Genomic DNA, 12,086 nt, shown 5'->3' with positions numbered 1-12,086 from the left:
AAGGTCGCAACAAAAATATGGTCGCTCGTGTTATTCAAAACAAACATTTTTTCACTCCTACGAATATGTAATTTACACATGTATATTGTTATAAACCACTTATTTTCACACTTTGCTATTGAACGGATTGTATACTATAGGTGCCAAACAAAACACATTCACGCTTTGTCGACTCTTCTAGCTCTCATTGACTAAGGAAACACTGTGAATACCGATCTCCTCTTCGACTCAAACTAACCAAAGGCGCCCTCAAGCCTTCCTTAGTCGAGGTGGAAGTTGAGTAACGTTCTAGAATATAGCGATTAGTCAGCTTTAACAGTCCTGTTGTATGAAATGTGTACAGTTACTGTGGTAATCAGGTAGGGAAAAGTCGAAAAGGTAATAAACTTCTTAGTAGTAACTCCTAGTTTTTGTTTCAACCTTCCTACATTTTCCTAGATTTTTTCCTAGTTTTTTTTAAATATAGTTCCTAGTGTTCTCCTAGTTTTTTTTCAAAGGTGCTGCTGGAAAGCCTGGACATCTTCTGTTCGCATTTTACTTACGATTTCTAGTGAAATTAACCCATTTATGCCTAGCGTCTAGAAAAAAGGCCTTGGCAAACAGTATAGACACAGATGAGACGCCGCATGATGTGGCGTCTCATCAGGGTCTGCGCTATTTGCTTAAATATATTTCTGTAAGAAATATTTTAAATATAGAAATAAATATACTTGACATCCCTAATTTTGGAAGTAAATTGATCCAATTTAGAAGGATGGGAGAGTCCACTAGGCATAAATGGGCTAATATCGATAAAAACATTCATTTTGCACGTACAGATAACATGAGTACAGTGTAATACCGTCTCATCCCCGTTATCACGTTGGCGGTGCATGCATATACGATGTTGTTCACGTCCTTAGTTCGGATGTTGATCTTCTTCGCATAGCAGCTCAGGAATTTAAAAGAAGAATTCAAGTAGCTTCTCTCAGATAAAAGCATGTTTGTCGAATGAGGGGCGCATGAGGGGCGCATGAGGGCCGCGTCATGTGAAAATGAATCAAATGTGGACATTAAGGAAGCCTAGTCATGACATACACTTCTCGCTAATGAAAAAATGAAACCGAAATCTCCTGGCCAGACGGATTGTCTTGAGCTACGCTGGACGTAAATGGCATAAACCTTTTTTTCGCATGACGTTTAAAATGCATCATTCATGTCATAACTGACGTTGCTTAAATAAAGTAAACACTAAATGAGAAGCAGATATATCTTTATATTTGATCACCCTTAGTTAAAAGTTCTTTTCTGATCTTATACAATTAATAAAATATACTTAATTATTGTCAAGAGACACAAACCGGTTATACACAAATGACGTTGAATAATCCTTAATCTGTCGGCATGTGAAGTACTGCGCGATTGCGCGATCTATAATTTTTTTTTTTAGGGTTTGATCAATCATTATCATTCTAGTATTTATAGGAATGAAACAATTGCTTGCGTAATGGACAGAACGATATATTTGTGATTAAAGACATACTTTTTAACATAATCATTGAATTAATTATAGAAAATGAAACCGACACATCAATCCTATTAAAATCGTTTTGTCCATCAAAAGTTGTTATTACAAAGCGTACGGTTGGCCACAAAACACGTATGTTTTGCGCCTCCGGATACATACAGAGCGTGTTTACCGACCCTCGATATTTCCACATGACTACGTCGCTATGTGGTGTGCGATGGGTTGGAGATACCTCCTACATTGGTCACGCATGCTATGATGTAGCGACTATGACATCTCAAAGTATTTACTTGCCAAGGCAACAAGTTAAATCTGTAACATATCAAGCAGTATAAAACATCATTTTGATTAAAAGAAGTTGTATACAGTGCGATTCGTTTTGTTTTTGCATTCATTCAATCCAGTTTGTTATATGTATGTACAATGCATGTGCTTGTCACGTTAACGAGTGTTTTTGCTTGTACCTTCGAATTATTTAGCTTGACACATGGAGGGTTTGAAGGTATGTTTGAGGTGTATTTTTCATAAACGAGTGCAAGAACACTATTTAATTCATGTTGTATTTTTTATCAAGGTTTATCTACAGTATAATAAATAGTATGTTTCTATTTTGTACAAATAAGTAGATAAAAGGTTATACGATTAGGATATTGATCTTAAATATGATGTCGGTATATATCTAAAATATGATACCGGTATATAATACATAATTATACCATTTACACTTATTGGCCAAAATGATAAATAAAATAATATGTAAAATAATTTCTTATTTTTTCTCAATAATATGTATATGTACCAAACAAGCCTTATTTTACTCTTAGTTTCAGTCAAAATCCACTTTAAAGCGAAATAAAGTAATGGTATTTCAAAACACATGTACCATTTACTTCAATGTTACCGGTTTTAGTGTAACGTACATCACATGTTAGGGATGCAAAGCGGGACTATTGTGCGAATTATATTTTAGTTTTTTGTTTGAGTTACCAAGGTGTCACATACATCATTTAAAGACGCATGTAAGACCGTTTCAATTGTATGTGTTATTAAATAAAAACAAATTTACCTATATTACCTATTTATACCCTATTTACCTATATTCGATGAACTAGAAATCCGCAACGTTCATATTTAAAGGCATTATAATCAATTAATGGGCATGTATACTGAGCCATTTATAGAGGAATGTCTAATATATATATATATATATATATATATATATATATAGTTATATAAGTAAAATGTAATAATCCAGATTGTGAATATTATATAATAAAAGTAAAAACACGTGTCTGGGATTTTAAATATATATTGATTTAGCCAACGCGTTTCGCATAGCTCATCAGGGCATAATACAATATATTACAACGTCAAAATGTCATGGAGAAGGTAATAAACTTCTTAGTAGTAACTCCTAGTTTTTGTTTCAACCTTCCTACATTTTCCTAGATTTTTTCCTAGTTTTTTTTAAATATAGTTCCTAGTGTTCTCCTAGTTTTTTTTCAAAGGTGCTGCTGGAAAGCCTGGACATCTTCTGTTCGCATTTTACTTACGATTTCTAGTGAAATTAACCCATTTATGCCTAGCGTCTAGAAAAAAGGCCTTGGCAAACAGTATCTTATACGTGTTATTTATATATATATATATATATATATATATATATATATATATATATATATATATATATATATATATATATATATATATATATATATATATATATATATAAATAACACGTATAAGATACTTAATCGAGCTTAAAAAGTTATACTTATACATTTTTATTTAATACAGCGAATGAAAACACTCGGTACAAAGATAAATATTAGAAGCACGCTAGCAACAGTTAAACAAGATATTTTCTTGAAATAAACCACGATTGATTTCATCATGATAGTCTGACATTGCCTGTGAGCTACACACGCGCGTAAACCTGAAAACAATTATTATTGTATGTACTGGTTTATCGAATTTCTGGTATTTTCATGGTAATCCAAATGTGTTTTTCTATCAAGGTGTTTTCATGGTAATGCAAATGTGTACTTCTATCATGGTGACACAGTACTATGATAAATACATTAAAACCAAAGGCTATGATAAAAAGAATGAAGGGATCTCATTCCATCGTGTGATTTACGTAGATGGATCTAAACACATGCATCTACATGTATTTATATTGGCCGAATCTTGCTATCAACACCTTTACAGTGCCTTTCTAGTTTGTATCCGACACTCAACACGCAGCTCGTTTTGCTTTGTATCAAATTTAATTTTCATTAGTTTCCTTTCTTCAGCAAACGCGATGAAGAACTTTTGTTATTTCACGTACTGGTCGGCGAGTCTCGCCAACTTCGATGCCAGGTTTGACGTGCGCGATATCAACGCAACTCTGTGTAGCCACCTCATCTACGCGTTTGCAAACATTGACCCACTGGAACTCAAGCTGATCAAATACGATGCCGGCGACGATAACGGGTCGCTGACGAACACACAAGGTCGTTATTTTGAATTCAACAAACTTAAGATACAGCACCCCGAGTTGGTGACGCTTCTATCCATCGGTGGAGCGAACGGGAAAGGGTTTTACCAAATTGTGGCAAACGAAGCGAGCATGACTACATTTGCTCGTAATGTGGCCATTTATCTGCGGGACAGAGACTTTGAAGGCATTGACATCGACTGGGAGTGGCCCATGGAGCTCTACCGGAACAAGTTTACAACGTTGCTCGAGGTAAATTATGGTCCTGTTGATATACATCGAAGATGTTGTAGAAAGGCCTCTTTTGCCACTAATCTGTTGCTAACGAAAGTCCAGGTGGTATTGATGGAAAATGCTGCCAAGCCAAGAAATTATCATTAAAATAATATAAATATATCAAATGCTTATATCCTTTATCACAGTTAAAATCTGTTGACGTTTTCTCTGACGTTTAAGTTAAACAACAAATAAATTCATAAACAACTTGTTTTTTTTAATCTCTACGCAAGTACATACAAACATATGCCGTTCAATTACGTTTAAAATCGAAATCTTGTGATAAAAACGCGTTTGGTATGACCTATGGACCTGGGTGTGTCGTTTAATTATGACTCTGACTTTGAGCTGATAATGTCGGCACCGAGACCTCGGTTTGGACACTGCAATTCAAGTCGGGTCCTACTAGATTAGTTGGTTTAGATCTACAATCTCAGTGTTCGTAAGATTGAAAAACAGCACAATCGCGTTTAATTGTTTTGACTTCGTTATACAATAAGTAATTCTTTCGTTCACCCACTTTTTAATTTGGGCAACTATCAGTTATTGACAAAAGTTTGAACATTAGCTAAAGGAAAGTACGCAGGCTAAATTGGTCAAAGAAACGTCTAAGTACCTGATAGGACAGGATATACTTTCAAAACGGCGCAAAGCTGAATACACAAATTCTGACGTGATATCCGATGTTGCAGGTATTCCGACAGGAGTTCGACGCGGAGAGTCTTCGCGAAAGCAAGCCTAAACTGCTGATCACTATCGCAGTAGCGGTGGGAGATGACACTATCTCTAAGTCATACGACATTCCACAGATATCAAGGTACAGTTCACTAATTGGAGGTCGCAACTATATGTGTCGTGTTCTGAGAAAACTGGGCATAATGCATTTGCGTAAAGTGTCGCCCCAGATTAGCCTGTGCAGTCCGCAAAGGCTAATCAGGGACGACACTTTCCGCCTAAGTTGGATTTTTGCTAAGAAGAACGAAAAATGTCATAAAAGCGGAAAGTGTCGTCCTTGATTTGCCTGTGCGGACTGCACAGTCTAATCTGGGACGACACTTTACGCACATGCATTATGCCCAGTTTTCTCAGAACGTGACTCATATTTTGAAGCTTGTTCACTCCATCGTTTTAAGTAACACACCGCTCGCTTTTACGTCCGGCTCCGGTGGAAAACTTCGTTATATTATTTGATAATATACACAATTGACACTCTAGTTGTAGTTGTGTATGAGCTGTTATCTTCTATTTGAAATCAACGCCATATGTTTATTACGTTTAGTCCTGTGACTTTATTGAATGAATAATTTACATTTTTGTGTACAAAATGACATTTTGCCTTTTGTATTATCCCGGTACTAAATAAACTACATTGTATCTATTTTGTGTGGAAACTAAACGTAAAGCACAAGCGAAAATGTTCGTCATCGCTATTTATAATAGTGTAACTTACAGTAAAGATTGCACTGACGACACGGGCATAAATGAACATCCGTCAATCACAAGTTTTAAAGCTCGTTTAGTTTATCACTTCTAGACTCGTAGACTACATCCAAGTGATGGCGTACGATTTTCACGGAACATGGAGTAGAGTGACCAGCTTCTCTGGGCCTCTGAACTCGAGACTGTCAGATAGCCGCTTCAACCAGCAGCTCAGTCAGGTACGCATAGCAACGCAACACGCATTTTAACAATGTCAGTCAGAATTTGATTGTTCTACATATAGTTTCTGCTACCATATTCACTGGTACTGCTTCTTTAAAATACGACTTTGTCGAATATTATATTATTGTCATTGGCTGACCAAAACTAGAAATGCATTACCGGTACGTCAGTTTCCTTCTGTCATTGGGTCATCGAGTTTTGCAAAACTGGAACTCATTTTCCTTATCCTATTCACTATTTGGATCTTTGATCGATAGGTTTTTTGTTTACCAATTGAAAGACGATGTTTATAAAAATGGTAAAGTGTGTAACATTTGTTTTAGCATTGGGCAATCGATCGCTGGATATCGGGCGGAGCAGCACGTGAAAAGCTCGTGATGGGAATTACAGGTACTGCGACGACCTTCACCCTAGTGAACGTTACAAACGCGGGGGTCGGGGCACCGGTGAAGGGCCCTGGTAAAGTGGGGCCTTACCTGGGTATAGAAGGACATGCCTCATATTATCGGGTAAAATATTAGTCTCTGAGGTCATTACTATAATACCAACTACAGTATTTTGTTATACAGTAATCATAATGCTAATAATGATGATTATAATATTCATCATCATTATTATTTTTATTATTGTTGTTCTATTGTTATTGTTAGTACTAATCATAATAATGTTGATACCACTTTTTTTATTAAATAGTATTGTACATACAGGTTTGTGAGATGATAAGGAAAGGAGCAGTGTACAAATTCGACGACGAACAAAAGATGGCGTATGCAGTTCTGGAGGACCAGTGGGTGGGGTATGGAAACCCGGAAAGTATGAAGGCCAAGGTAAAACTCTCACAGATTTATTGGTATGATGTTGTTAAAGCCACACAAAATACATGTTACATTACGAAGGAAGGAAATGAAGTGCTGTTATAAGTGTTTATTTCCAGTGTTGTTGTTAATTTTGGAAACTAATAATAATGCATATTAACTACAAATCTTTCGCCACGGTAAACACAAAATGTCTAATTATTTGTGTAAACGCATGTTGTAACCCTTTTAAACTTCATTCACATTATACATGTATTGATTTTTATTTGTATGTATAGTTACCAAAGATGAAAGATTATTGTATACGCGAATCAAAGAATTTAAAGGTAATTATAATATCGATTGTATCCCTCACGGGATCCCTCAGTTATTAACAATACATATACCATACATAAGAAAGACACTAGTTGCTGGTTACCATGTAGACCTTGATAACATGTTAAACGATCGCACCGATTCTCAGTTATCTAAAGACGTTTGCATAACGAAAAATAACACAACAACAACAACATTGGGTTGTGAATTTTGCTGAGAGCATATTCTACCAGGTGCCTGTTTAAAACGTATTGCGGCCGTTGTCAATGAGAGCATATTCTACCAGATGCCTGTCTAAAACGTATTGCAGCCGTTGTCAATGAGAGCATATTCTACCAGGTGCCTGTCTAAAACGTGTTGCGGCCGTTGTCAATGAGAGCATATTCTACCAGGTGCCTGTCTAAAACGTGTTGCGGTCGTTGTCAACGAGAGCATATTCTACCAGGTGCCTGTCTAAAACGTGTTGCGGCCGTTGTCAATGAGAGCATATTCTACCAGGTGCCTGTCTAAAACATGTTGTGGCCGTTGTCAATGAGAGCATATTCTTCCAGGTGCCTGTCTGAACCGTGTTGCGGCCGTTGTCAATTAGGGCATATTCAACCAGGTGCCTGTCTAAAACGTGTCGCGGCCGTTGTCAATGAGAGCATATTCTACCAGGCGCCTGTCTAAAACATGTTGCGGCCGTTGTCAATGAGAGCATATTCTTCCAGGTGCCTGTCTGAACCGTGTTGCGGCCGTTGTCAATTAGAGCATATTCTACCAGGTGCCTGTCTAAAACGTGTTGCGGTCGTTGTCAATGAGAGCATATTCTACCAGGTGCCTGTCTTAACCGTGTTGCGGCCGTTGTCAATGATAGCATATTCTACCAGGTGCCTGTCTTAACCGTGTTGCGGCCGTTGTCAATGAGAGCATATTCTACCAGGTGCCGGTCTAAAACGTGTTGCGGCCGTTGTCAATTAGAGCATATTCTACCAGGCGCCTGTCTTTGTTCATGCACATGGGCACGTGAAATCACATCCGTACACATAGCATCATTAAGAAAAGGAAACAACGAAATATAAAGTTTGGTATGATACATGTGAAATTAAAGAGCATGGTTTAATGATAGAGCATGTCAAGTTTTGAATTTATATGCTGAAACGTAATGTAATAACCCACAAACGTTTTACTGTAACAGAACGTTTTTTTTTAAAGATAAGTGGTACAGAAAATACACGTCGAATATCTTTTAAAAGATATTTCTTGTTGTATTTGATCGAGAATGTAACCGCCTCCCAGTTTCGCTGAATGGATCAAGTTCCTCACGGGTACTACTTCCCCGTACCTCCATTTTTTTTCGTACCATACATTTTTCGTACCCAATTTTTGTCGTACCCAATTTTTTTCTCGTACCCACATTTTTTTCGTACCCATTTTTTTCTATCCAAATTTTTTTTCGTAACCAAATCGTTTTTCGTACCCATTTTTTGGGCATATTTTTTGTATCCAAAACTTTCGTACCCATTTTTTTCCTACCCAAAATTTTCGTACCCACATACACAATTGTGTCGATGTATCAATCCTCTTCAAAAGCATCGTCACACCAGTACTGTCAGTACTCTGATAAATTCCTGCAACGATATATAATCATACGACACACGAATACTAACTCCGATCCGTATAAAATGACGAATGCTTCAGTTATTGTAGGAAAATATGTTCGAAATATCTTCGTCACAATCGGCTCGGGACGTTAATTTGTCTCTGTTGCATTTTATGAAATTCGTCTTCAATGTATAATTTGTCTTGCGTATTTTGTGTTATTGTAACATATTTTTATAAATATATTAAAATTTAACACATATACAAATCGTGCATACCCACTTTAATATATCGCTGTAACGCGCTTCATTGTGTGGTGACTTTTAATAATTGGCTTATTTTTAGGCCAAAATACAAACGCAAAACTAGTGTTGAACACATTTTTTGTTAAATTAACTAATCATTAACACTCTCGCTGGAGGGTCAATAGCCGTTTAATATGAGAATTCACCTTGTTTTCGTATGCAGTTCACTTACGGTTTTCGCCCACACATCACTTCCAGTGGCAATATACATTCTAATTGCATGATAACTGATGAAACTACATTCCGGACAAACGGTCTATGCCCCAAATTTAAACTTTGATCTCTAAGAGTGACATGTACCATAGAGCTCTGGCACAAGTCGCAAAGTCTCCAGATGGTGAATGTTTCATGAATTATTGAAAAAGTCATCATAAAAGATGAAATTACAATCGGAATAAGCCGATATACAGTCTAACCTGTCAATAAAGAGGGTCGTTTTGGTCTTTGTTCACAGGTGGTCTTTATTCGCAGGGTTGATTGAAACTTTGCAAAATATGCTAGTAGGATTTTAACAGGTACCTTATCTATGTATGTACTCTATTGCTTAAATGGTTGAATACTAATGCATGATTAATGTCATAAAGGATTGAAAACACAGTTTTTATTTTATATTTATTATTTCAGTTTCCTTATGTTTTTATTATTTATTTCATTAATCATATCATGTATAAGTAACTATTGACATACATGAATATGTACTTGAACTAACAAATTCCGTATCGATAATCTTTGCACGTCTTATCACTGAGAAATTTAAGAAAGGAATGAATATCAAAATGCATGTTTGCTATTGGCATTGTAATTGTAACGAAACCGTAAATTTCCTTAATGAGTTGATGAAAGCCCCAAACTTTTGTTTGATATTTTCGGCAATTAGTACATTAATCACGAGTCACTAAAATACACAGGCAACTTCTTACACTTTAGACAAACTGATAAATGCATAAAAGAAGCAGGCGGCTACCAATTAGCAATGTGTGTTAAGTAAACAAACAACTGCTATCGAGTGCAGTAAACTTTCACTTGCCAATATCTCTATAGCGACCGACGAGTCTACTGGTTATATGTTTATCACTTGACTATCACAGCGTCGTGGTGGCCATTTTTGTTATTGAAAGTTGCGAAATCGTTGATTTTTATGATTAAAGTGGTCTTTGGTAGGTATCAAAATGGAAATTTGGGAATGTAAAATGGCGGTCCTTGGTCTTTGTTCGCAGGTGAGCTTTATTCGCAGGTACAATAAATAGTGAAATCATTCGGGAGGAAATCGTTGTGGTCCTATGGACAGGTGGTCTCTATTAAAAGGTGGTCGCTGGGACAGGTTGGACTGTATATCAAGTAAAATGTCAAATTCGACATTTGACTGTCATTGAACTTGGGTTTAGAACAACGTCAAGGTAAACATGTGTGGACAATTATTTTAGAGTAACGAGGTTTTTTGGTGAAGTAACAAGCTCGGACGGTTGCAAAGAAGTTTGCACGTACACACATACACTTAGCCAAGGTGACTTATCAAGCATGCATCAATCGGGCTCGATTGATTTAGTTTATCCATACCAACATGGTAAATTCCAACCGTGTGCCTCGTGTTTCAGGTGCAGTTCGCCCACTCCCGCCAGCTGGCGGGGACTATGTTCTGGTCCCTTGAAGTAGACGACTTCCTTGGAAAATATTGCAACGATGGCAAGTTTCCGCTCCTTACTTCCATATACAACACGATACAGGAATTGGCGGAAACTTCGGGAATCAACCTCACCATCCGGTCAAAGCCGGCTACCCAGTCCACCACACCGGTGAGATGTGGGTGTAGTTTTATTGGCGGACACGAAAGATGGAGTTTGTATACGACTATGATTCTGACGGGTTTGATAAACTATTTGCGTGTAAAGTTTGTGTAAGGTGGTCACTTACAATGCGTTGACAATCTCACCAGTAAGCATTCAAAAGTAATCTACAACTGCGCGTGTTTCTTTATTGTGTTAGTCATTCTGTTGTCATGTGCATATGTTTTATAACACAGTAGAACTGACCGTGATAAACAGGCAATTACGGACGCTTTAAGTGGCGAACCAATGGACACTGACGTATTACATACTCTAGTTACCAAAGGGGTTAATATACGCTACTGTATTTGTCATATTTATATGGGGGCCAAAGAGGGCCTCTTGAGGGGGGCCGTAGATGTTGGGGAACCCCTGGCACCTTCTGAGATCTACTCCTTGACAAAGAAATTTGTTTTGGGCGAGTGGAATCTCCGGACCGACAATTTGTCTTCCCGTCGACATACTTTTACTAGACCTGCGAAAACCCTCAGGCCACCTGACAGATACTCAGCAAGCATTGTGCTTGACAGAGCCATCACGCGCCTGATGATGGGAACCACCCTATTACCCGGTGGCGCAGGAAAGTATGTCCTCGGTATAGACCCTGCATGTCCTAGGTGCCAGGAACCTCTCACTGCGCCCCACATGCTGCTACACTGTCCTAACCATAAGGCGCAGAGGGACCACCTCGAAGCTGCATTGCACTCCCATGGACTAGTTTTTAACCTTACCAACGTGCTAGACCCCAAGGGAGCAGCTAGGGGCCCGGTCTTCTCTGCCCTCGCCAAATACTTACTAGATTGTCAAATAACTGACAAAATCTAGGTCATTGGGGGAGGGAGAGCAGCCAACACCCACCTAATTATACAGTCTTGTGACTGTTTTTCTTTTAAAATGTGTAATCTCTGCACAAACCTGATGTAATTTAATAATTGTGTTGGATTTGTGTCGCTTTTACACAACCTTTATTTTAGCTTTTAATGGGTTTATTGTTCTACCCCGCCCTTTCTAAATCAGGCCAATGGCATTGACCTGGTCTTCTTTATTTTAATACATTTTTTATGAGAGTATGACGTTAGTCCACCATTAACATTTTTCAGTTTTTTAATATAATCATATTTTATGGCATTTCTTACTACAAGAAAGGACGAGGCTGTCCAGTAACCTGGGATTGTTGGCTGCATTGCACCCCCTCCCTTCCTCTTTGACACCCCACCCTTTCCCCTTCAAACTCGAAGAACCATGTCGGACTGGAGTGCACGGTGCAGGGCCTTATACCATTATAAACACCTATTTAGCCCTAACTAGGACAAAGTATTGTCG

At 37.7% G+C, this 12,086-nt stretch overlaps 1 protein-coding gene across 1 annotated transcript; it reads left to right on the top strand.

The window, feature by feature from the left end:
- Positions 1-1,816: 1,816 nt before the first annotated feature.
- Positions 1,817-11,079, top strand: LOC127851574 (chitinase-3-like protein 2). Its single transcript, XM_052385410.1, has 7 exons — positions 1,817-2,009; positions 3,802-4,238; positions 4,955-5,079; positions 5,797-5,920; positions 6,248-6,433; positions 6,632-6,751; positions 10,536-11,079. The coding sequence occupies exons 1-7, from the start codon at positions 1,931-1,933 to the stop codon at positions 10,836-10,838; spliced, it is 1,374 nt and encodes a 457-aa protein (XP_052241370.1). The 5' UTR covers positions 1,817-1,930; the 3' UTR covers positions 10,839-11,079.
- Positions 11,080-12,086: the final 1,007 nt, after the last annotated feature.

This window comes from Dreissena polymorpha, chromosome 11, assembly GCF_020536995.1.
Source record: "Dreissena polymorpha isolate Duluth1 chromosome 11, UMN_Dpol_1.0, whole genome shotgun sequence".
In the NCBI taxonomy this organism is placed as follows: domain Eukaryota; kingdom Metazoa; phylum Mollusca; class Bivalvia; order Myida; family Dreissenidae; genus Dreissena; species Dreissena polymorpha.
This window is presented reverse-complemented; position numbering and strand designations above follow the sequence as displayed.

Excerpts from the sequence above, each read along its gene's own strand:
- LOC127851574 (XM_052385410.1), top strand. The coding sequence starts at position 1,931 with ATGCATGTGCTTGTCACGTTAACGAGTGTTTTTGCTTGTACCTTCGAA. Across the intron at positions 5,080-5,796 it reads GACATTCCACAGATATCAAG|ACTCGTAGACTACATCCAAG; the intron begins GTACAGTTCACT and ends TATCACTTCTAG. Across the intron at positions 6,752-10,535 it reads CGGAAAGTATGAAGGCCAAG|GTGCAGTTCGCCCACTCCCG; the intron begins GTAAAACTCTCA and ends CTCGTGTTTCAG.